At 40.0% G+C, this 22,213-nt stretch overlaps 2 protein-coding genes and 1 long non-coding RNA gene across 3 annotated transcripts in view; 2 read left to right on the top strand and 1 right to left on the bottom strand.

Moving 5' to 3' along the window:
• Positions 1-909: 909 nt before the first annotated feature.
• LOC103289126 (keratin, type I cytoskeletal 26) lies at positions 910-6,042 on the top strand. The gene is made up of 8 exons (XM_008144973.3): positions 910-1,350; positions 2,018-2,100; positions 2,638-2,794; positions 2,919-3,080; positions 3,176-3,301; positions 3,721-3,938; positions 5,037-5,104; positions 5,891-6,042. Exons 1-8 carry the CDS (start codon positions 910-912, stop codon positions 6,040-6,042), a joined length of 1,407 nt encoding a protein of 468 aa, XP_008143195.2.
• LOC114233351 (uncharacterized) overlaps positions 4,595-22,213 on the bottom strand; it is a 39,306-nt gene continuing 21,687 nt past the window's right edge. The window contains exon 3 of the long non-coding RNA XR_008554802.1: positions 4,595-4,793. This is a non-coding gene — a long non-coding RNA (uncharacterized LOC114233351). The remainder of the gene's footprint in view (positions 4,794-22,213) is intronic.
• KRT25 (keratin 25) lies at positions 8,777-15,555 on the top strand. Its single transcript, XM_008144960.3, has 8 exons — positions 8,777-9,205; positions 9,508-9,590; positions 9,956-10,112; positions 12,497-12,658; positions 12,741-12,866; positions 13,707-13,924; positions 14,263-14,330; positions 15,446-15,555. The coding sequence occupies exons 1-8, from the start codon at positions 8,777-8,779 to the stop codon at positions 15,553-15,555; spliced, it is 1,353 nt and encodes a 450-aa protein (XP_008143182.2).

Genomic DNA, 22,213 nt, shown 5'->3' with positions numbered 1-22,213 from the left:
GGTTAACTTCCCATGGAATCAAGGCAAGAGAATGAAAAGTCTTCTTAACTATGACAATTAATCTTCTATTCAGAGTACCAAATCACTGGCTTTCTAGGTAATAATGAAAATGCTCCTCTTCACCTATTTAACTCCCCACTCATTAATATGAACATTGATAATCACTTCCCAAAATAATCCATGATGCCTTAAATACATAAATTTAAACTAAAAGGCAGTAAACAATATTTTTGAGGTAGAGAAATGAACAATGTGGAGACAGAAGTTAGATGAATGGACATTCTGCTCCTGGACTCAACCAAGGAATCTCAATACAATTAACTTTCCGTCAAGGCCACACATTCATTCTTTTTAGTAAAAATGATAAGCAAAGTTCTGCAGGACTTCTGTTATTTCAGTTTTTAAAAAATCAATTAAAGAACTCCCATCACCAAAGGATCACTCTATATTGAGAGTATCTGATTTTAATAAGAAAACACCCAATAAAGCAGGAATAATCATAAAGATACTCCATAAGCATTTACAGAAGAAAAGCAGTAGACATTTCCCACTTGAATTGTTAAATTTTTGTTATATGGAGGGGGAAATGAATCTATCCCAGAGGTCAAAAAGCTGTCTATTTAAGTTTGACCTTTGAAGCTATGACTCAATATTACTCCACCTGGCACCTCTTCATATGGAAAGATGTCCTTGGGCACTTTTCCACCTACAGACTGGACAGTATTGACAATCATCCAGTTAGGAAAAACAACAATTAGAGTATGAGCAACATTTTATTATAAATCGGCATAGTAAAGGCTGAAATGACGTACCGAATCCTATAAAAGGCCCATGGGAGTTAAGTACTAGGGGTGGTGCGCTTTGGCTTTGCTCCGCTCTGAGAAAGGCCTGCTCAGCTGGGCTGTCGCCATGTCCTTTCGACTTCCTAGTGGATCCAGGCGGGTCTGCTCTCAAGCGGGCCCTGGCCGGCTGTCTGGTGGAGGGACAGGCTTCGGGGCTGGGGATGTGTGCAGTGGGTCTGGAGCAGGAAGCAGCTTTGCTTGTACTCTTGGGAGCGTTTCTTCTGGAGGAGGTTTCTACAGCGGTGGTGGAGGGCTGGGAAGTGGTGTCTGTGCTGGTTTTCTTGGAAATGAGCATGGCCTCCTCTCTGGGAATGAAAAGATGACCATGCAGAACCTCAACGACCGCCTGGCGTCCTACCTGGACCACGTGCGAGCTCTGGAGGAAGCAAACGCAGACCTAGAGCAGAAGATCAAGTGCTGGTATGAGAGCTATGGGCCTGGTTCTTGCCGGGGACTGGATCAGGACTACAGTAGATATTCCTCAGTCATTGAAGATCTGAAAAGGCAGGTAAGAAATATGGATTTGCAGACTTTTATTATAGATTTGAGGTGTCCATAACCTAAAAGCAACACAAAATAGCAAATGTGCTTAGCAACTATAAATGATGTATTCCTAGTGGTTGGAGGCTGATAATAAAAATTTATAGAATTAATCAATGAAAAAAAAATAGTTTTAAGACAATAGAAGCATTCTGGTGATCTTATATTTAGCTCATAGTTTTTAATCAAGAGTAATAAAAGTATTCATGGTTATAAAACTTACACTTTGGCTCTGAAGTTCTAGGCATTTATTATCCAAGGAAAATCCAGATTCCTTTTTTTTTTTTTAAATATATTTTATTGATATTTTTGCAGAGAGGAAGGGAGAGGGATAGAGAGTTAGAAACATCGATGAGAGAGAAACATCGATCAGCTGCCTCCTGCACGCCCCCTACTGGGGACGTGCCCGCAACCAAGGTAGATGCCCTTGACCGGAATCGAACCTGGGACCCTTGAGTCTGCAGGCGACGCTCTATCCACTGAGCCACACCGGCCAGGGCCAGATTCCTTTTAATGTAGAAAAAATATTGTACTAAAATAGGTACTTGATGGGTTAAGAAGATAAGAATCACATTAAATCTGAAGTTTTCCTTGACTTTTGGAACTTAACATTTTGCACAATCTACCCTATTTAGATAATTTCTGCGACCACCTGTAATGCCAGCATTGTTCTACAAAATGACAATGCCAGACTGACCGCTGATGACTTCAGGCTGAAGTAGGTAAAAATAAAGTCATTCGTTATAACAAAGGGAAAAAGACTATATTTGGAGTAAAGAACATACCTTTTGCTTTAAAAACCAACAAGTTTCCTTTTATTTAAATTCTTTATTGTTTAAAGTATTACATATGTCTCCTTTTTCCCCCATTGACCTCTCCCGGGCCGCTCCCACCCCCAGCACATGCCCTCACCCCCCTACTTAAACCAACATGTTTTTATAAAGTCAGACTAGATCACTGAAGAAATTAAATGCATTCTTATTAAACAAAAAAAGCCATAGTAAACTTGAAACCATATTTTTATTCAGCTCTTAAGCATATTTGGATGACAAAAATCAACTCTGAAAAACAACTCCTCCAAAATAATATCCATAGATCAGTGGGGATTCCAAAGTGATCCATCACTTTGCCATCACAATCAGCTTCAGCAGTGGGTACAGACATCATGTTTCAGTACAGGAAATGTCTGAAGAAGGTAGGTTCCCTTTGCACCTGCCTGCGATTATGATTCTCATGCTCTTCAATGGCCTTCCAGGTATGAAAATGAGCTTGCGCTGCACCAGAGCGTGGAGGCCGACATCAATGGACTGCACAGGGTGATGGATGAGCTGACCCTGTGCACAGCCGACCTGGAGATACAGAGTGAAGCCCTGACTGAGGAACTGGCTTACCTGAAGAAAAACCATGAGGAGGTCAGGACACTGCGGGCTGGCTCTGTGTCGTATCAGATTTCCTTCCTGGGGTTCACTGTTTATGTCACAGCACTTTTGATTCTCAAAATTCCACCTTGACTATCCACACTGACCCCTTCTCCAGGAAATGGAGGTCCTGCAGTGCGCGGCCGGGGGCAACGTGAATGTGGAGATGAACGCAGCCCCGGGCGTGGACCTAACTGTTCTGCTGAACAACATGAGGGCCGAGTACGAGGACTTGGCCGAGCAGAATCGCAAAGAGGCCGAAGCCTGGTTTAACGAGAAGGTACGTCTGTGGCAAATCACACGCCCAGGTCAAGGGCCTGCTTGTTCAATAGGCCACCAGGCCCGCCACTAACCCTTCTGACAACTATGCTTCAGAGCGCTTCGCTGCAACAGCAGATTTCTGACGATGTGGGAGCAGCCACAGTGGCCAGGAATGAGCTGATGGAACTGAAACGCAACCTGCAAACCCTGGAAATAGAACTTCAGTCCCTCGTGGCCACGGTTTGTAGGAATCACCACTGATTTGAGTATCTGTGTGTGTGTGTGTGTGTGTGTGTGTGTGTGTGTATGTGTGTGTGTAATAAGTAAATACATATATCATATAACAAAATAGGTAACAAAGTATATGTAACCGAAAAGATAAAATATATCAAATATATATTAACATATTAAATGCCTATAAAAATATTAAATATCAAGAATTTTGTCCCTCAGCATTACTTCTGACTCATCAACCCCAAAAAAAATTCTTAAAAGAAACTTTTTTCAATGAAAAACATTTTTTTAACTTTGCTAATGCTGATTTTGATTGAAAGAATTTAGACGCCACACCAATATTTCGTTCCACCTTGAGCGTGTTTAAAAGAGGAACGTGTTGTTGATGGGTGCTACAGGCAAGCCTTGCTTTGTGCTTCTTTCAGAAACATTCCTACGAATGCTCCCTGGCAGAGACCGAAGGCTATTACTGCCTTCAGCTCCAGCAAATCCAGGATCAGGTCGGGGCGCTGGAGGAACAGCTCCAACAGATCCGCACGGAAACCGAAGGCCAGAAGCTGGACTATGAACAGCTTCTAGATATCAAAATATTTTTAGAAAAAGAAATCGAAACGTACTGCATATTAATAGATGGAGACGGAAGGTAAATATTAACTCGTGGAAAACATAATCCAGTTATTAAAAAATTCAACTCACACCAAGCAGGTTTTCTCAGTATACGTGTATACTAATATTGTATCCTAGAATGTCCTACTCTAAAGAGCATACCTGTCTATGGCCTCAGAAAGTTATTATTGCATCCAGTTGAAATGAAAACAGGCAGCAAAATCAAATTTTTTAAGTCTGTAAAATATTTGCAGTCTGTTAATATATAGAACATTTAACTATAGCACGTTGAACAATTCCTCTAATCCAAGTGGCTTTCCGTGATTTAGTGTTGAAGTACATTTCTCATCATAACACATCCTCTTTTATTTTTTTTTTCTTGCCTAGTTACCAGAATGACACCCTTGGGAGAATCTGAGCACATTGCTTAAGCTCTTTCAACCCGTTTCTTTATTGGTAGAACTATGATAACACCAAATTCATACGGTGAAATACAATAGAGCCTCACCATGTAGGGAAAGTGCTGATGACAGTGGCTTGCACACAAAAGGGACTCGGTAATCAGCGGCTGTGACTAACTCCTGCCCAGGGTCTCACCAGGGTCTCTTCCAAGACTAGTGTCAGTCTCCACAGCGCATTCTCTTAAGAACCCCAGCAGTGATGGCTCCCTCCTGCGAACAACGTGCTCATCACACTGTTCATTTTTCACTTCTCTTGCCTTGCATGCCATGTGCTTCCTTTTCTTTTCAACAATGTAAACTGCTTGTATCTTGGCTCCACATTTTCTACAGCACAAAATCTAGTGCCTTCTGTGCAGTAGGCACGCCAGCCGTGTTCATTGGTCAGGTGATGGACTGAAACGTCAGAGTGAGAATTTGGAGTCCCCGTATTGCTAGATGAAAGAGATAATGTCTGATCACTAGGGAATTTTTTATCCATTAATCTAAACATCCACTTAGATTAAACATCCATTTAATCGCTTCTTTTACTGTATTGAAGTCATGAAAAACTTACTAATGTCTGTTAAACATAGGAATTTTAATCTTATTGAACTCCAAAACTTTTATTCCCAATTCATCGTTATTTATGAGCTCCCGAATGAAATAAATGCAATAACTTACTCTTCTCTTCGCAGAAAAAGCAAGTCCACATGTTACAAATCAAAAGGGTGTGAGCCTGTAAATTCTGAAAATCAAGTCAAAGGTATGGGAGGATTTTTACTTGTAAATCTTCTAAACTCCAGCAATTGTATTAAATAAGTCGCTTATATTTGTAAGCTTATGACAGTTCTTAATATTTGTATTTCATATTCTTATAGAATAGATGTGGTCAAATTATGAAATTACTGAAATGGGGAACCCATCCCTCAATATCTTTTTTACTTAGAAACTATTATTTTCACAGTTTCAATGCTTTGATAGCAGAACTACTTTATTTTAAACCACAAAACTAGGGCAAGTTGATGTTTAAAAGAAGACATTAGTTGCTCCGGGCCTGTACTTGCCTAACATTGACATGTTTTAATCCATGTTTCATTTATGCTTTCAAACACCCATTTCTCTAAAAACAGTGGTACATACAAGAAAGAAAGAGATCCCAGGCCTTGCTAAGCATAGACTTCAAACACAGTATTAACATTTCATTTGCCACAAACTTGCAAACACCATTTTTAAAAAGCTTACCCCTCATAACTAAATACCTTTCAACCTGTTAAGAATGAACACTGGCCCTAACCGGTTTGGCTCAGTGGATAGAACACCGGCCTGCGGACTGAAAGGTCCCAGGTTCGATTCCGGTCAAGGCCATGTACCTTGGTTGCGGGCACATCCCAGTAGGAGGTGTGCAGGAGGCAGCTGATCGATGTTTCTCTCCCATCAATGTTTCTGACTCTCTATCCCTCTCCCTTCCTCTGTGTAAAAAAAAAAAAAAAAAATCAATAAAATATTTTTAAAAAGAATGAACACTAAACTTTCATTTGTTTTATTTTAGACTCAAAAGAAGAAACTGTTATTAAAACAATGGTCGAGGAGCTAGATCAACTCAGCAATGTCCTTTCACTGAGGGTCCACTCAGTTGAAGAAAAATCCTCTAAAATAAGCAATATTACAATGGAGCAACGAGTACCTTCTAAGACCCCATAATGAGGGGGAAGGGGGTGTTGTTTTCAAAAGCCTGCCTTTGCAAAATCCCACTGGCTAAGTAACCCAAGGAAATCATTCAGTTCTGTTCTTAACAAATAAAAAGGCTAGACTTTGTTTTTCTTCTCTTCCTTTCTCAAGTTCTTTGCATGTAATCCTTCTTGGGAGTGCATACTATATAATTCCATCTATATGATATTCTGGAATAGACAAGATTATAGGCATCGTAAACTGATCAACATTTTCATGGTGCCAGGGCTGTGGGAGAGGTTGACTGCAAAGGGATATGAGATGATTTGGGGGCAGGGTTAATGAATTGTTCTGTATCTTGATTGTGGTGGGGGTTACATGACTATGTGTTATTAAAACTCATAGAACTGTATGTTTAAGATGAATTTTACTCTACATATATGAATCTTCAATAAATCCAATGAAAAAGAACTGCCAAAAAAATTGAAGGAATCTATCCTAAAGAAAAACATGAATATATTCAGCATTGTTAATAATAGCAACAAAAAAAAATGGAAACAATCTGAAAGTCTCCTAGTAATGGTTAAACAAATTATTTAATATTAGGTTCGGCCCAGAGTAACATAACAAAATGACAGGACTTTACACAGATAGAAATTTATTTCTTTCCCACACACAAATCCAGAGGTAAGGTATTAAGGGCTGGGCTGGTACCTTTGCACCAGAGAATCCCCAGGAACCCAGGCATCACAGCCATTTCAGCAGGATGGAGGAAAGGGGGACGATGGGACAAAGACTTGTGTCAGTTGCGTCTTAGATGAAGTATCTAGAACACACTAGTACATATACTTCTGCTTACATCTCATTGGCTAGCTTAATCACGTGACCACAATTAGTTACAAAGAATGTGGAGAAAGTAATCTTTACTGTGGGTAGCTATTGCCCAGTTAAAATTTTGGGGGACCAACCAACAGTTTCTATCTCATTAGACACCTACCAATTCATGCTCTAAGGCATGTAAGGTAAACAAAGTAAGTTGCAGGGCAATACATATAACACAGATGACTCGCCTAGGCATGTGTGTCTACATGCTATGTATGTATGCATATGCATGGAAAACCATCTGGAAGGGTACAAACATCTGGAATGGTGAACTGTGGTTGCCTGAGAGAGTAAGGAGGAGAGAGAAAGAGGAAGGTGAGAAAGGATTGTAACATTTTACTCTATACTCTTTGATCCTGCTTGATTTGTTTACATCAAAAGAATGTTTTCATGCAGAGAGTAAAATCATGGTTGCCATGTTCATATCAGCATTATTCACAACTAGAGGCCCGATGCACGAAGATTCGTGCAAGAATGGGCCTTCCTTCCCCTGGCTGCCTGCACCGCCTTTGCTCCGGCTGGAGCCACCTTTCCAACTTCCCATGCTGCCCAGAGGCCCGCCCCGGCTGCTCGGTGCCTGCGTATTCAAATTAACCCACCATCTTTGTTGTGTTAATTTGCATACTCATTCCTGATTGGCTGGTGGGTGTTGCGAAGATACGGTCAATTTGCATCTTACTCTTTTATTAGTGTAGATAGCCAAAAGGTGGATGCAACCCAAGTGCCTGCCCACTGTGGAATGGATAAAAAAAATATGGTATATAAATGCAACGGAACATTACTAAACCTTTAAAAAACAAAGAAATTCTGACACATGATACAACTTTGAAGCCAGTCACAAAAGGCGAAATAATGCATTATTCTACTTATCTTGAGTCCCCAGAACATAGTAGGTGTTTTATAAGTACTTGTTAAATGAATGAATGAATGAATGAATCCATATGTTCATAACAGTGTCACATAAATGTTCATGGAAATTTTGTCCATAAGGCAATTTCCAGATTTTTCAAAAAATTCCATAATATTTAGGGTTTTCAATAAGTATATGGGGATCCCCACCCAGTAAATAGTTAATTTGCTGATGACTTTCACCTAAGCTAAACCACAATGAGATAAAAACAGATGAAATATTTGCTTCCAGGTTTGCTTCAAATTTTGCTGGGTCAGGAAATAAGTTAATATCCTTCCAAACTCCCACAACTCATAACAGCAATTAGGGGTGTGTTCCTAATTGCCAAAATGGATAAGAGAAGGCAGCTATGCCTAACTATAAGTAAGTGTCAACAAAACATGATGCTTGTCAGCCAAAATGGAAGTTACTTCCCATCGGAAACAGTGGTGAGTGGGTATGGGGGCGGGACTGGTATTGGAAGGACCAGGATGGGCATATCAGGACCCCAGTTCTGTTCCCTACTTAAGTGGAAAGAATTGTAACAGTAAAATTTGTTTCAAGTCTCAAAAACATCAAAATCTGCCTCGGCATAAAGAGCCCAAAACTATGACGCCAGATGGCTATGGTGTGGTGGACTGATGAGTTTTATCTTCTAAGGAGGGAAATGAAGAATGACTCACTCACAATTTTAAAATGTAATAAGGAACCTGAAATTGCTCCACCCAGACCCATTTCTCAGATAACCACCGACCTGAGGGCAGCTGCCCTCCTCCAGAAATGAGCCCAGCAAAGTCAGTTACTAATTAGGAAAAATCACCCAATTATGCCAACTTGCTGAGGCTGGCAAGCTCCCTTTTCCTCTGTGTAGGCAAAATATCATTCAGAACACACTTGAGAATTGTCTATAAAAAGGCACACAAAACAGGTGATAGGAGAAGGCACTCCATTCTGGGATTCACGAGAACAGCTCTGCAACGCGCTTGCCTGGACACCATGTCTCTCCGACTTCCCAGTGGCTCCAGGCGGGCCTGTCCCCGTCCCACCACGGGATCGCTCCGGCTCTCGGGTGGGGGAGCCAGCTTTGGGGCTGGAAATGCTTGCAGCTTGCCTGGAATTGGAAGTGGCTTCTCCTGTGCCTTCGGGGGCAGCGCACTGGGAGGAAATGCAGGCGGAAGCAATTCCTGTGCTGGCTTTATTGTGAATGAGGGCGGCCTCCTCTCCGGGAATGAGAAGGTGACCATGCAGAACCTCAATGACCGCCTGGCCTCCTACCTGGACAACGTGCGAGCTCTGGAGGAGGCCAACGCAGACCTGGAGCAGAAGATCAAGGGTTGGTATGAGAAATTTGGGCCTGGATCTTGCCGTGGTCTGGATCATGATTACAGCAGATACCTCCCTATAATTGATGATCTCAAAAGTCAGGTAAGAAACTACAACTCCGCAATCATTTTTATGAACTTTCATTTCTAAAGGCTCTTTGCCTTTCCTCACTGAATTCTAAACGCATTTATCATCCCTACTTGCAATTTCCTAAAAGGAATTTCAATTTAGCATTAGAAATAAGCACAAAGTAGATTCATCTGGTTAACCGCATGATTTAAAATGTCACTATCTGGTCACTATATTAATTTTGATTATTTCCATTTTCTAATCTTAAAAAAATAACCACTTTTTTATTGATTGTAATAAATTGCCTTTAAAAAAATTAAACTCCCCATTTCTAGATCATCGCTTCCACCACCAGCAATGCTAATGCTGTTCTACAGATCGATAATGCCAGGCTGACAGCGGATGACTTCAGACTCAAGTAAGTAGACTCTCAGAGTGAAAGAATCCATGGAGGTTAATGGGAAGATTTAACTGAATTTATTTTTTGATTCCTCCATTAAATATTAAAATACTGGGATTTAAAGCAGACAGAATGCTATTACTTTTTTATACTTTTGCCACAAGATATAAAGTATGAACTGCCATAAAAGAAGTGTTCAACGCCCTAGTTCTTTTTCTGTCAAAAGAAATGGATCAAAATAAAGAAAAGAAAATTACCATACAATAGACTTTGAAAATGTCTCTTGTGGCCAAATGTGGCACCTCAAAATTCTATTTGCTCATTGACTGTTGGCTATTTCTCCAACCATGTGACAAATTGGAAAATGTTTAACACCCTTTAAGGTATGAAAATGAGCTGGCTCTTCACCAGAGCGTAGAGAGTGATGTCAATGGGTTGCGCAGAGTCCTGGATGAAATAACCCTGTGCAGAACCGACCTGGAGATCCAGTATGAAACCCTGAGTGAGGAGATGACGTACCTCAAAAAGAACCATAAAGAGGTGAGAGCTGACTGTCTACGCTTTGCCACCCCTCTGCAGACACCACCCACCTGATAGGAGATCACGTAATTGGCTTCTTAAATGAGAAATTGGTCCTGACAAACCAGTATCAGACAGACATGAGGCCTGAGTTGTCTTTAGAAGTGGCGAGGTCTTTGTACAGATTCACCCTTGCTCTCTCATTGTTTCCCACGGGGAAAAAAATAATTATGTTTTCCAGACCAATCAGGGTTAAAGAGCAGTGTTTGGCTAGATAATTACAGCTATAGATAATTAAAATGGTGCGCTTAAAAGATTACATCTAATGAGACAGAAAATGTATACTGTAAGGACTGCCTAAGGAAACTAGATCTAAATTTCTATATCACAGTGGCAGATTTAAAACATTTACTCCATACACACATTAAGTATATATACTTAATATTAATACATATTCTTAATAAGTGTGGCTATAAAAATAATGAGACTGGGGTTAAAGTGTTCCATTAAAATTTACACTTCCAAATAAATAGTGTATGTCCAAAGTGGTCATCGTGGGAAGCTAGATCCTAAATTAGACCATACAGCCACTACTCCAGACATACCTCTGGGATTGCTTTCAGAACCACTGTTTCCTGGTAATATCTTTATTCTTTGAAAAGGAACTTGATATTTTTAAACAGCCAAAAAACTTCTCAAAGTCAAGCCAAGTGCTTAAAGGAGAAAAGCTAAAAATGCAGCTTGCTTAGTCATGCGGCTGTCTTGTAAATTTAAGTATTTGAAGAACAACATTTGCATAAATATATGGGTTCAAGTATGGCTATAGCCCCCTGGTAGCTACTCAACAAATGTTTGATGAATTGAATGCAATTGATTTCATTTTTTTAATGACTCACAGACAAACCCCTGTGCATCTTTTAATCTTTTTCTGTTTGAACTGGGGAAGATTTCCCTAAATCCTCAGAAGTAAAAACCCCACCTGGAGATAGACAAGGCATGGGGACCACCAGGGAGGAACGAATGCTAGAATCACCAGAGGGACTTGGTACATGGAGGAAAGAAAGCCTCATTAGTGTCATTAGGACCGATGCAGGGCCTGGGACATGGGTGGGGAGGAGGGTTCCCGCAGCAGAGGCGTAAGCCGCTCCGTGTTGTTTCGGTGGTACACAGACTTAGTGGTGTCTGCCATCCACAATCTTAGAATGACTCACTGCATCCCAACAGCACACACCTCGGATGAAATAATATGCAAAACTGATTCCAACCTCTCTGATGATGATAATGATCATAATGACTAGCATTTATTTAGTATTTACATGCCAGGCAGTATTGTTGGTCTTATTACTATTTCACATCTTCCAACAACACAGAGAAGGATATTATTTGTTGCCTCAATTTCCAGATAAGAAAATTGGGATCTGAAGTGAAGCCTTGTTCCCAGGTAGCTACTACAGGGCAGAACCAAAATTCACATGGAGATAGGTTTGACACCAAAGTCCATCAAGACACTATAATGGCCTGTGTAAGCTTAATAGCTTAATAGACAACTAAGGATTCTTTAGAAGATGATGTTCTTCCTTTACTAATCATAAATAAGTTTATAATTATAAGCAAGTATAAACATAGAAACATAAATATGTATTTATTCATAGTTATTTCAACTCTTCAAAATTATCCAGACTCAGCCCCTCCACCATGTTCATGCTGAGTTCAGGATATTGCTGAGTGGAGTCTCAAAGTGGAATAATGACCAAGTCCACAGAGGTGGAGACATTTAAGCTATAAATGAACAGAAAACGAAATGACAGATCACTCATTCTATATATTTATTTTTTTTTTAATTTTTTATTGGCTTCAGAGAGGGAGAGAGAGATGGAAACATCAATGCTGAGAGAGCATCACTGATCAGCTGCCTCTTGCATGTCCCCTACCGGGGATCAAGCTGTAAACCCAGCCATGTGCCCTGACCAGGAATCCAGCAGTGACCTCCAGGTTCATAGGTCCACACTCAACCACTGAGCCATACCAGCTGGGTTCATTCTAGATATTTTAAGGTCTTTCATTTGGTAAAGGAATTAAGACTTTTTCTGTGCAGCAGAACTATACCTGACCGATGAATTGGAGTTTATGAGCTGGAATTGGGTTCATCATAGAAAAGACCTCTGCAGCAACTAAAACTCCAAGAAGGAAACAGGCTCTTTCATGAGGCAGTGGGTTCACTGTCGTTGAAAGTTATGTCTGCTGGACAGGATATGTAAAATGTATATAAAATGTAGAGGGAGCTCGTTGCACAGACTGGGAGATGGAAGCAGGGGAACGCTAAGAGCCCTTCCAAAGCTAAGCTCAGCTTCTAGACTTTCTGTGAGATCCCTGCTTCGCTGAGCTGCACACTTTTCTGCCTCCAGGAAATGCAAGTTCTGCAGTGCGCCGCCGGGGGCAACGTGAACGTGGAGATGAACGCGGCGCCTGGCGTGGACCTCACGGTCCTGCTGAACAACATGCGGGCCGAGTACGAAGCACTTGCGGAGCAGAACCGCCGGGATGCGGAGGCCTGGTTCAACGAGAAGGTGAGTCTCTGTCGGAAAACAGGCCTGCTGCATGTTGGTGATGCTCACACCTAAGATTTGCTCCCTCACTTACACCTTCCAGAGCGCTTCGCTGCAACAGCAGATCTCTGAGGATGTGGGCGCCACAACCTCCGCCCGGAACGAGCTGACTGAGATGAAGCGCAATCTGCAAACGCTGGAAATCGAGCTTCAGTCTCTCTTAGCCACGGTAGGAAAGGACAATGTCTTACCATCTCCTAGGTTATCATTTTAATTATGTGCCGGTTGGTTTTAAAGCTCTTAACCATATTGCCTGACCGGCGTGGATCAGTGGTTGAGCATTGATCGATGAACCAGGAGGTCACAGTTCAATTCCTGGTCAGGCCATATGCCTGGGTTGTGCGCTCCACACCCAGTGTGGGGCATGCAGGAGGCAACCGATCAATGATTTTCTCTCATCATTGATGTTTCTATCTCTCTCTCCCTCTCCCTTCCTCTCTGAGATCAATAAAAATATATGTTCCTCTCTGAGATCAATAAAAATATATGTACATAAGAGATTTAAAAATATCTCTTAACCATGTTGAGAATATCTATATATATAAAAGCCTAATATGCAAATTGTCCCCTTGGGAGTTTGACCAGGAGACCCATCACTCACTATGATGTGCGCTGACCACCAGGGGGCAGCGTGGAAAGAAGGGAGGCCCTGGCCGGCAGCCAGAAGACCCCGATGAGCCCTGATCGCTGGCCAGTCCTAGGGACCCTACCTGTGCACAAATTTCATGCACCAAGCCTCTAGTATGCATATATTTTTTTGTGTAATTAACTTAAAACATTAAGAGAGAATAGGATTGTATCTAGAACAGCTAAAGCAGCAACATCAATGTCTTTAGACTTGTTCTACCAAAAAGAAAGACTTGCTCATTTTAAGAATGTCACAGTCTTAACCATGTGTCCACAGGAAATCAACAATTACAGGCAGAGCTAATAAGAGGAGAAAGTCATAGGTCAAAGCTAGTTTGTATATGTGTGTATCCATCTCAGTCTCTTCATTGTTTCCTTACAGAAACAGTCCCTGGAATGCTCCTTGACGGAGACCGAAAGCAACTACTGTGCGCAGCTGGCCCAGATCCAGGCTCAGATCGGGGCCCTGGAGGAGCAGCTGCACCAGGTCAGAACCGAGACCGAGGGCCAGAAACTCGAGTACGAGCAGCTGCTGGACATCAAGGTCCTCCTGGAAAAAGAGATTGAGACCTACTGCCTCCTCATAGGCGGAGATGACGGGTAGGTAAAATAATCTACAGAGAAGTAATATACTGAAATCTGCATGAAACTTAGATCTCTGGAAACTGATATGACCACATTTATTATCATAGTCACTAAATATTAAACATGATACTCTATGCCAAGGTACAAATTAGCCACATCTTACAAAACCAAAATGCAACAAGCCCTGTATTTACGGTATGAAAATGTAAGACTCACCTCTTGATGCTAAAGCAGATGTAACCCACTGAAATGTGCTCACCAGACAGCTAAATAAAACAAATAGTGAATTTAGAATTGAAGGGGTTCTCTCCAACTCATTCTTTTGTGATGTTTTCAATAATATGTGGTTACAGGGCTTGCAAGTCTGGAGGTTACAAGTCTAAAGATTATGGGTCTGGAAACATGGGAAGTCAAGTCAAAGGTAATTAAGTAAATTCATTTTTATGCTATACTACTTCATTTTCAATGCACAGCTTGATTGCCTTTATATTCCCAGAATATATATTACATATTATATGTAAGAGTAGATAAAGATTTGTAGTAGACATCAGTGAGTGCTAGATGTCTGTCTTTAGAGATGTATGCTAATTTTATTTTATTTATTTTATTTTTTAATATTTAAATTTTTTTTCTTTTTTATGCTAATTTTAAACAAAGTAACATGTCGCCATATTTTTAGCTAATCAAAATTCACCAAAAAATGAGTCCAAGTACTTGTGCTTATTGCATAGTTTACCGTATATAAAAATCCTATTATTCCTTTAATTGATATACTTTCTTACTCATTTTTTAAGTTTATTGTGTTAAATTATACTAAACATAAAATTTAGTATCTTAACCATTTTTGTGTGTACAGTTCAGTGGCATGATGTACATTCATATTCTTGTGCAACCATCACCACCATCTATCTCTAGAACTCTTTTCATCTTCCAACACTGAAACTCTATACCCATTAAACAACTCTTCATTCCCCCTCCCCAGCCCCTGGAAACCACCATTCTACTTTCTGTATGAATTTCACTAGTCTAGGTACCTCATATAAGCAGAATCATATAGCACTTGCCTTTTTGTGACTGAGTTATTTCACTTAGCATAATATCCTCAGGATTTGTCCATGTTGTGGCATTTCAGAATTTCCTTCCTTTTTATTTTTTCTATTTTTTACTTTTTATTGATTTCAGAGAGGAAGGGTTAGGGAGGGAGAGAAATAACAATGATGAGAGAGAATCATGGACTGGCTGCCTCCTGCACACCCCCAATTGGGGATCAAGCCTGCAACCCAGGCATGTGCCCTGACTTGGGAATCAAACTGTGACCTCCTGGTTCATAGGTAAACGCTCAGCCACTGAGCCACGATGGCCAGGCGAATTTCCTTCCTTTAGTGCTGAGTCATATTCCCTTGTATGCTTTTACCATATTTTTTTAATCCATTCACCCATTGATGAATTCTTGGGTTGCTTCCACACTTCAGCTATTGGTATCTTATTCATCTTTTCTCAACTCTCTAAAATCTCCTTTTAAATTTTAATTTTTAGATCCTGCCAAAGCCATAGTGGTTAAGAAAGTTCTGGAGGAGGTAGACCAACGCAGCAAAATACTGAGCACCAGGCTCCACTCCCTGGAAGAGAAGTCTCAAAGCAATTAATTTGAGACACAAGAGCTAGCTTATGCCAAGTGCTTTCCGAGAAGAAAACGCATTATATATCTGCCCAGAAAAATGAGCAAGTCTAAAAAAAATATCTGTCCCTTTGTCTTTCTGTTACTGAAATATAACCTCTAGCCATCAATAGTGGTATCTCCCATTCATCTGGAAGAATGTCACATACAAATGTGATGACTCATTTGAATACCTTATAGAAAATGTTGTCAATTCTTTGTGTTCAATAAACCTTCCTTCAGCAAGTTATCACTGATGGTATTGTCTTATATTTAAAATGTCCATGTCTGTAGCCGAGATATATGAACACTTAACAGCTTCTCATTTATATAAAAACTTTTTAAAAATTAACAGATTTTCATGATGCTTTCTCAACAATTCAAAATGAGACAAATTCAGAATGAATAAAAATACTTTCACTTACATTCCCAATTTGCATACTCTGACATAATCACAAGCCTATTCCCTTTCATAATAGCTAAAATGTACACATTTCAGGTTCATATGTAAAATGGGGAAATAATACTTCTCTCAAGTGATTATTATAAAGATTAAATGAATTATTCTAAAGTGTATTTATTGAATAAGCACTCAGTAAATGCTAATTTACTTTTAAATACTTGATATTTATAAGGGTTAATTCTCAAATATCATTTCACTTTGAATATATATTTAAATAATATTCCAAATATAAAGAAGGTTAAAGCACAGTTCTGGTTTAGAATTCAAGTTCTATTAATGGAGTCACATAATTTCCTCAAATCAAATATGACCCCTGGAGACTTAGTTGACCTCTCAATCCTCTATGGATGGATTATCCATATTATAATCCATCCATGAAAATTTGATTTCAAGCTCCATCTGAAAATATTAAGCAGAAAAGACAACTGGGGGTTTTTAAGGGTACTATAATTATTCTTGAATTATTTTTATTGTCTATTTCTAATGCAATCTTAGCCAGGGGCCACTAGAGTCAAAATATCTAATTATGACCCCCATCAGATTATGTGAAACAAAAACAATACAATCTGAGAGAAAATTCTTGAGTTCTCAGAAATGCAGCTTTCTCAATAAATGTGAGCGTAATAGACATTCCTTGCCCAAAAGAAAATACTTTTTTCTTTCATGCCATTTGGGCTATGTGCCACTGTTCTCATTCACTTGATAACAACAACCAAGAATTTTCTCAGGCCCAACCAGTGTGGCTCAGTGGTTGAGCATTGACCTATGAACCAGGAGATCAGGGTTCGATTCTGGGTCAAGGCATTTGCCCAGGTTGTGGGCTCCATCCCCAATGTGGGGTGTGCAGGAGGCAGCCAATCAATGATTCTCTCTCATCATTGATTTTTCTCTCTCTCTTTCCCTCTCCCTTCCTCTCTGAAATCAATAAAGATTTTAAAAAAAAAAAAAGAATTTTCTAGTAATAAGATTCTATTTACTTATTTTTATTTACTACTTAATTTTGAAAGCATTTTTGAAATGTAATGATAATTGTGTCATAGAAGAAGACAACTTTGGGGGGACATTTTCAGAGGTTCAGTTCATACACTGTAGCCAGTGTGTCAACACTGCTCCCTAATGAAATGCTTATCTTCCTTCTGTCACTGTTGCTGCCATCACCACCTCATTCTTGGTTCACTGAAGAGTTTACTCACAGCAACTATGAGAATTTTCAGGTATTTACGTGGCTGTCTTACCAGATACAGTCTTACTTTATGGGGAAACCAAATTGTATCGAATGTAGCTGTCCTTTCTTAGGCTTAAAGTTATATTCACACAGACCTGCAGAGGCAATATGATTGCCCAAATGGTGGATCTATATTCAGTTACAGGAATAATCAAAAGGAAGGAGGGAGACAGTGTTGAAATTAATGTGTAATAGTCTTCACCTAATTTCAATAATTTCCTTGGGCTTTGGGCTGGAAGAACAGTCTCTAGTTGTCTGGTACCTGGCCCTGGGATGATTTAGGGCAGGGGAAGTATGCACTTGATATGTGAGAGTTTAATTTTTATCTGTTCCTTTAAATTAGGCAAAGAGGTAGAACAAGATTCTAGTATTAGCATAATTACTGGAAGGAATGCTGCCCTACCTCCTGACCTATCTCAGCATTGGAATGCTGATAAATATAACATGAAATTGTTGTCAAGTAAATCTATAAGGACGCAAAAGAACAGTTCAATTATTAACATGGCTAGTGAAATATACATTAGGAAGTAAAATGGGAGTATATTTCAGAGCTCTGTCTCACCATGATGCTACAGGCCAGAGTGAGTCATGGCCAGCTCAGTTCTCCACGGAAGCAGCTGACCAAGCCAGAGATGAGATCACAAAACTGAAATGTAGTCTTCACAGCCATGACATGTAACTACAATCCTTAATTGCTAAGGTTTGTGAGAGCAGCTAATTACAGTCTTAAACTTAAATCCAAAAGATATAAATAGGGCCCTGCAAGGTGGCTCAGTTTGTTGGAGCCTTGTTCTATACACCAAAAAGGTTGGGGGTTCAGGGCACATACGTAGGTTGCAGGTTCAATCCCCAGCAGGGCAAGTACCGAAGGCAACAGATCTCTCTCTCTCTCTTTTTCTCATCAATGAAATATATACCCCCAGATGAGGATTGTAAAAATAGATATAGATAGGGTCTACATGTTTTTATAAATAATTATATATAAATTTTTCAAAAATAAAATCCCTTAGTAAAGGTACCAAGGACATCAGACATACATTTTAAAAATGGTGAAGACGATACAGCACTTGAATCGGAGGAAATCAGGCTGATCTTCCAAGTCAGCAGCAGGTGGTCTTATGGAATAAACAATACTGTACAAATGCAAAAAAAAAAAACAACCTAAAAATTATCAAACTATGGTTTGAATATAGAATCACAATTTACAAAGCACTTATAATCCTGTGCCCTAGGTAGGACAGGAATTATTAACCTTAATTTTAGAGGTTAGAAAACTATGGCTCTAAAATTCTCCCTTGAAATAAAGGCAGAGGAACCAGGACAGTGACAGATAATGGCCAAGTGATTTCATCTCAAGTCAACAATGTTTCTGATGTAAAATTCAAACAAAAGCAAGAAAGCAAGATGTAGGCACCTGTGCTCTCGCCCCAAGAAGTAAAGGATAAGTCTGAATAAGTGTGAACAATTTAACAAGCCCGAGGAGATGAAGCTTCAACCATTGCTATACTTTTTTCTGATATTCCACAGAGATTACAGAAATATAAGAAAGCAAACCTTTGTAGACTTCAGATTTTTAAAAAATAAAATATTTATATACTTAGGGAATGATGAAGCCTTTTTAAATCAAACAAAAGCTGAAGGCATGAATGTAAAGATGTATCTGTAGGAAGAAAATAATACACAGTAAAATGCAAAACAAAATTAAAAGAAAACCTTTTAAACCTTAATACAATATGCTAAAAATCTATTCCAACACCGAGGGGAAATCTGTGCAGCTAGCCAGCCAAGCCACTCCAGTTTTCTGATGCACAATTTCAACCTGTCCTAGCTGCAGTTTGGCGCCACCTGCTGGCCGCTGTCTTCCCTGTCTAAAATCAAGAGAGGATTCTGGGAAGAGCTGACTTCCAAGAAAGCCGCAGTTGCAGGAATCTGCAGTCTGTTTAGTTGGCCTGGCTCACCTTCAGCCTCCCATTTCCCAAACTTCCCTTCCCTAACCACCCCGCCCAACACGGCCTGTCCACCTGCCATATCTCCCCTACTCACCGCAGAAGATACGAACTTTAGCCCATCTTCTTTGGGGCTGGACGCAGGCTGTGAGCTAACAGCTCACATTTTATATGTCTGGGTTATTTATGTCTGTGGGTTCTGTGAATAGGAAGCTATTGTCTATTTGGTATGAGGCAAGGTCCCAAGGACCGTTCAAGTCAACATAATCTGTAAACTCTGTGCTTACTTCAATCTACACTGACTCTGGACTCTGAAGGACAGAAGTACCTCTACCCTACAAAGTCACACGCCCATTCTCTTAACTCACCGTAAACCGACTAAACAGTCTTCAGGAAAAGTAAAAAAAAGTAAAAAGAGCTGTTTAAAGAGATTGTAGAGCATTCAAACTCAACAAATACAAAGCTAAGTCATTTTCTCCCAGAACAAAATTTGGCAAAATGGCGTGATCGAGCAGATGCTGGTGGAGAAAAGGAAGCCTTCAAACAGATATGCTTAACTGAAACTAAAAAGAGAAAGACTGGGAAAGAATGACAGGGAAAGAAGATAGGAAAGCGTGAAGGAAGAGAAACAGTCACAGAATTTGGTGCATTTCAGCTCTATTTTTGTAGGTACTTTGTAACTCCTTTGGTGTCTGGCAATAGCACAGGACTGAAATCGATTTATGGATGGTGCCAGATCCACTGGGGGTGGCTTCTCAGGACACATATTACTGCAAAATCTCTTTTCTCTTCCAGGTAGTTGAGCCTGGCAAGGCTCACATGGCCACTACCATGACACTGACCTAAATAATAATTCTCTGCAGGGGAGTCCCCACATGATTCTGGTGTGACCTTCCCTGCCCCCTCTGCAAACAACACCTCCTTTTACTAACAACCCCTCCAACACAGACACACACACACACACACACACACACACACACACACACACACACACCACAAACCCAGAGGTGGAGAATAAAGATTTAAAAGACAGAACACATAATAAAGGACAGAAGCAATCCGTGACCCAGGCTGTTCATGAAGCAAGTCAAGCTGTGTTGTTTTTTGTTAATTCAAGGGCTCTTTATTATCTCTCTACAACACGTTAGGTATTATAAAGAGGCTGTGCACACATTAAACTGGGGCTTTTCCTTTTGCCATACCATCTGCCAACACTCAACAAATACTCTGTGCCCAGTTACTTCCCTTAACTATTCTGGTCTTATGCTTTTATTTGAAAAACATAACAGAATATTCTCTAGAGTGAATAAGAGATAGAATTTCCCGAGTTCATTCTATTTTCAATGCCAAAGGTTCATCAGGGACAAAATGCCATGCTTTTCAGGATTGATTTTCCTGCTAACCTAAAAGCATGCAATATATTAATCTGAAATTTTAAAAATACTAGTAATCTATCTCACAAAAAATGGTAATGGTTACTATTTGAAAATAATTCTGCAATTATTACAGTGGTCATATTCTACAGAGGTCATATTTGATTCTTTACAGGTAAAAATAAACTGCTAATAACAAACTATTCAAAACAATGTATAACTGATGGCAGCATTGAACTGGGAGCCCAGAGATATGAGGTTCAGTCCATTTCTTTTAAACTGTCATATAACTAACGGATGCCAGGCACCAAAGCTGGCATTTCTGGACATTTACCCCCACTGGAACCTAACCAGATTCTTGACGTTTTCATTTTACAGAGGAAAGAAATCCCAATAACTTACTTGTGAACTCTGGCAACTCCTTCTTTCAAATAAAAGAGAGTGGATATTAAATTTGGGGATGTCTCAAAACAATGGAGACCAAAGCTGACTAAAGAATTCTAACACTTCAGACAAGAACAGAATTGTATTTATATATGTGATTAAAATCCCTTAATCCACTAGGCATCAAAGTTGTAGACAGTTTTCAAGTCACAAAATCGAGATTAGTCTGATAGATTCACCACTGAAAAGAAGAGGCACGCAGATACACAGAAAGAAAGCATGAAACTGCACTTCGGGAAATAGTGACAAACAAGAAAATCCTGTGGGTTTACCTGTACATTTGTTTATACACTGCCTCATTAGACACACAGTTTGAGGTGATAATGGCTGTTTTATTTATTAAGTACATGCCCTGCCCAGAAGTCATCTCTGAAGTACAGAGAATCAGAGAAGCATCTCAAATGAACTTGATTTTGAAGCTGAATTTTAAAGAACAGACATATGCCAGCATGAAGGTTATATCAATTTTGCCCTGGCTGGGTAGCTCAGTTGGTTGGAGCATTGTCCCATACACCAAAAAGGTGCAGGTTCAATTCCCAGTCAGGGTACATACCCAGGTTTCGGGTTCATTCTCATGGTGGGGATGTGTACGGGAGGCAACCGATGGATGTTTCTTTCTCATGTTGTTGCTTCTCTCTCAATTTGATATTTCTCTCTCTCAAAAAAAAAAAAAAGATATTTCTCTCTCTCCCCTCCCCCTTCCTCTCTCTCTAAAATCAATAAACATCTCCTCGAGTGAGGATAAAAAAAGTATATACGTTTTTACTATGTACATAATAAAATTATATCAACAAGAAAGCTAAAAAATGAGACACAAGACAGAACACCTGCCATCACAAGCTTCCTCAGTGGAGACCCAGGTGTCCAGATATCCCAAATCAGCAGGTAAACAAAGCTGCCGAGATGAGAAAGCTACACCTTAGATGACCACTGACTGAAAACTCCACAAACCCCAGGCCAAATTCAGAGGCCAACGACACTCCTAAATGTCTTTCCTCAATCTTTCCACAGGAAACTCTTGCTCCCTTGTGCTCGGAAATTTCTGTTTCAGCAGGTTTCTTTCACTTAGCGGCTGTTCCTTCCTTTAAACCTTCTTTTAACCAAATGCCAGCCTGATGCAGGCAGAAAGATTCCATTTCATAGTTTTAAGAGGAAGGAATAGCCCAGCGATGGTCCCTCCCGTCTCCAGCATTCAC

This window comes from Eptesicus fuscus, chromosome 20 (assembly GCF_027574615.1).
Source record: "Eptesicus fuscus isolate TK198812 chromosome 20, DD_ASM_mEF_20220401, whole genome shotgun sequence".
In the NCBI taxonomy this organism is placed as follows: domain Eukaryota; kingdom Metazoa; phylum Chordata; class Mammalia; order Chiroptera; family Vespertilionidae; genus Eptesicus; species Eptesicus fuscus.
This window is presented reverse-complemented; position numbering and strand designations above follow the sequence as displayed.

What these genes read in the sequence shown, in the direction of transcription:
- LOC103289126 (XM_008144973.3), top strand. Translation starts at nt 910, where the DNA reads ATGTCCTTTCGACTTCCTAGTGGATCCAGGCGGGTCTGCTCTCAAGCG. An exon ending in TGAAGAAAAACCATGAGGAG is followed by an intron (nt 2,795 to 2,918) that starts GTCAGGACACTG and finishes CCCCTTCTCCAG; the next exon opens with GAAATGGAGGTCCTGCAGTG. An exon ending in TTCTGAAAATCAAGTCAAAG is followed by an intron (nt 5,105 to 5,890) that starts GTATGGGAGGAT and finishes GTTTTATTTTAG; the next exon opens with ACTCAAAAGAAGAAACTGTT.
- KRT25 (XM_008144960.3), top strand. Translation starts at nt 8,777, where the DNA reads ATGTCTCTCCGACTTCCCAGTGGCTCCAGGCGGGCCTGTCCCCGTCCC. An exon ending in GCGGATGACTTCAGACTCAA is followed by an intron (nt 9,591 to 9,955) that starts GTAAGTAGACTC and finishes ACACCCTTTAAG; the next exon opens with GTATGAAAATGAGCTGGCTC. An exon ending in TTCAGTCTCTCTTAGCCACG is followed by an intron (nt 12,867 to 13,706) that starts GTAGGAAAGGAC and finishes GTTTCCTTACAG; the next exon opens with AAACAGTCCCTGGAATGCTC.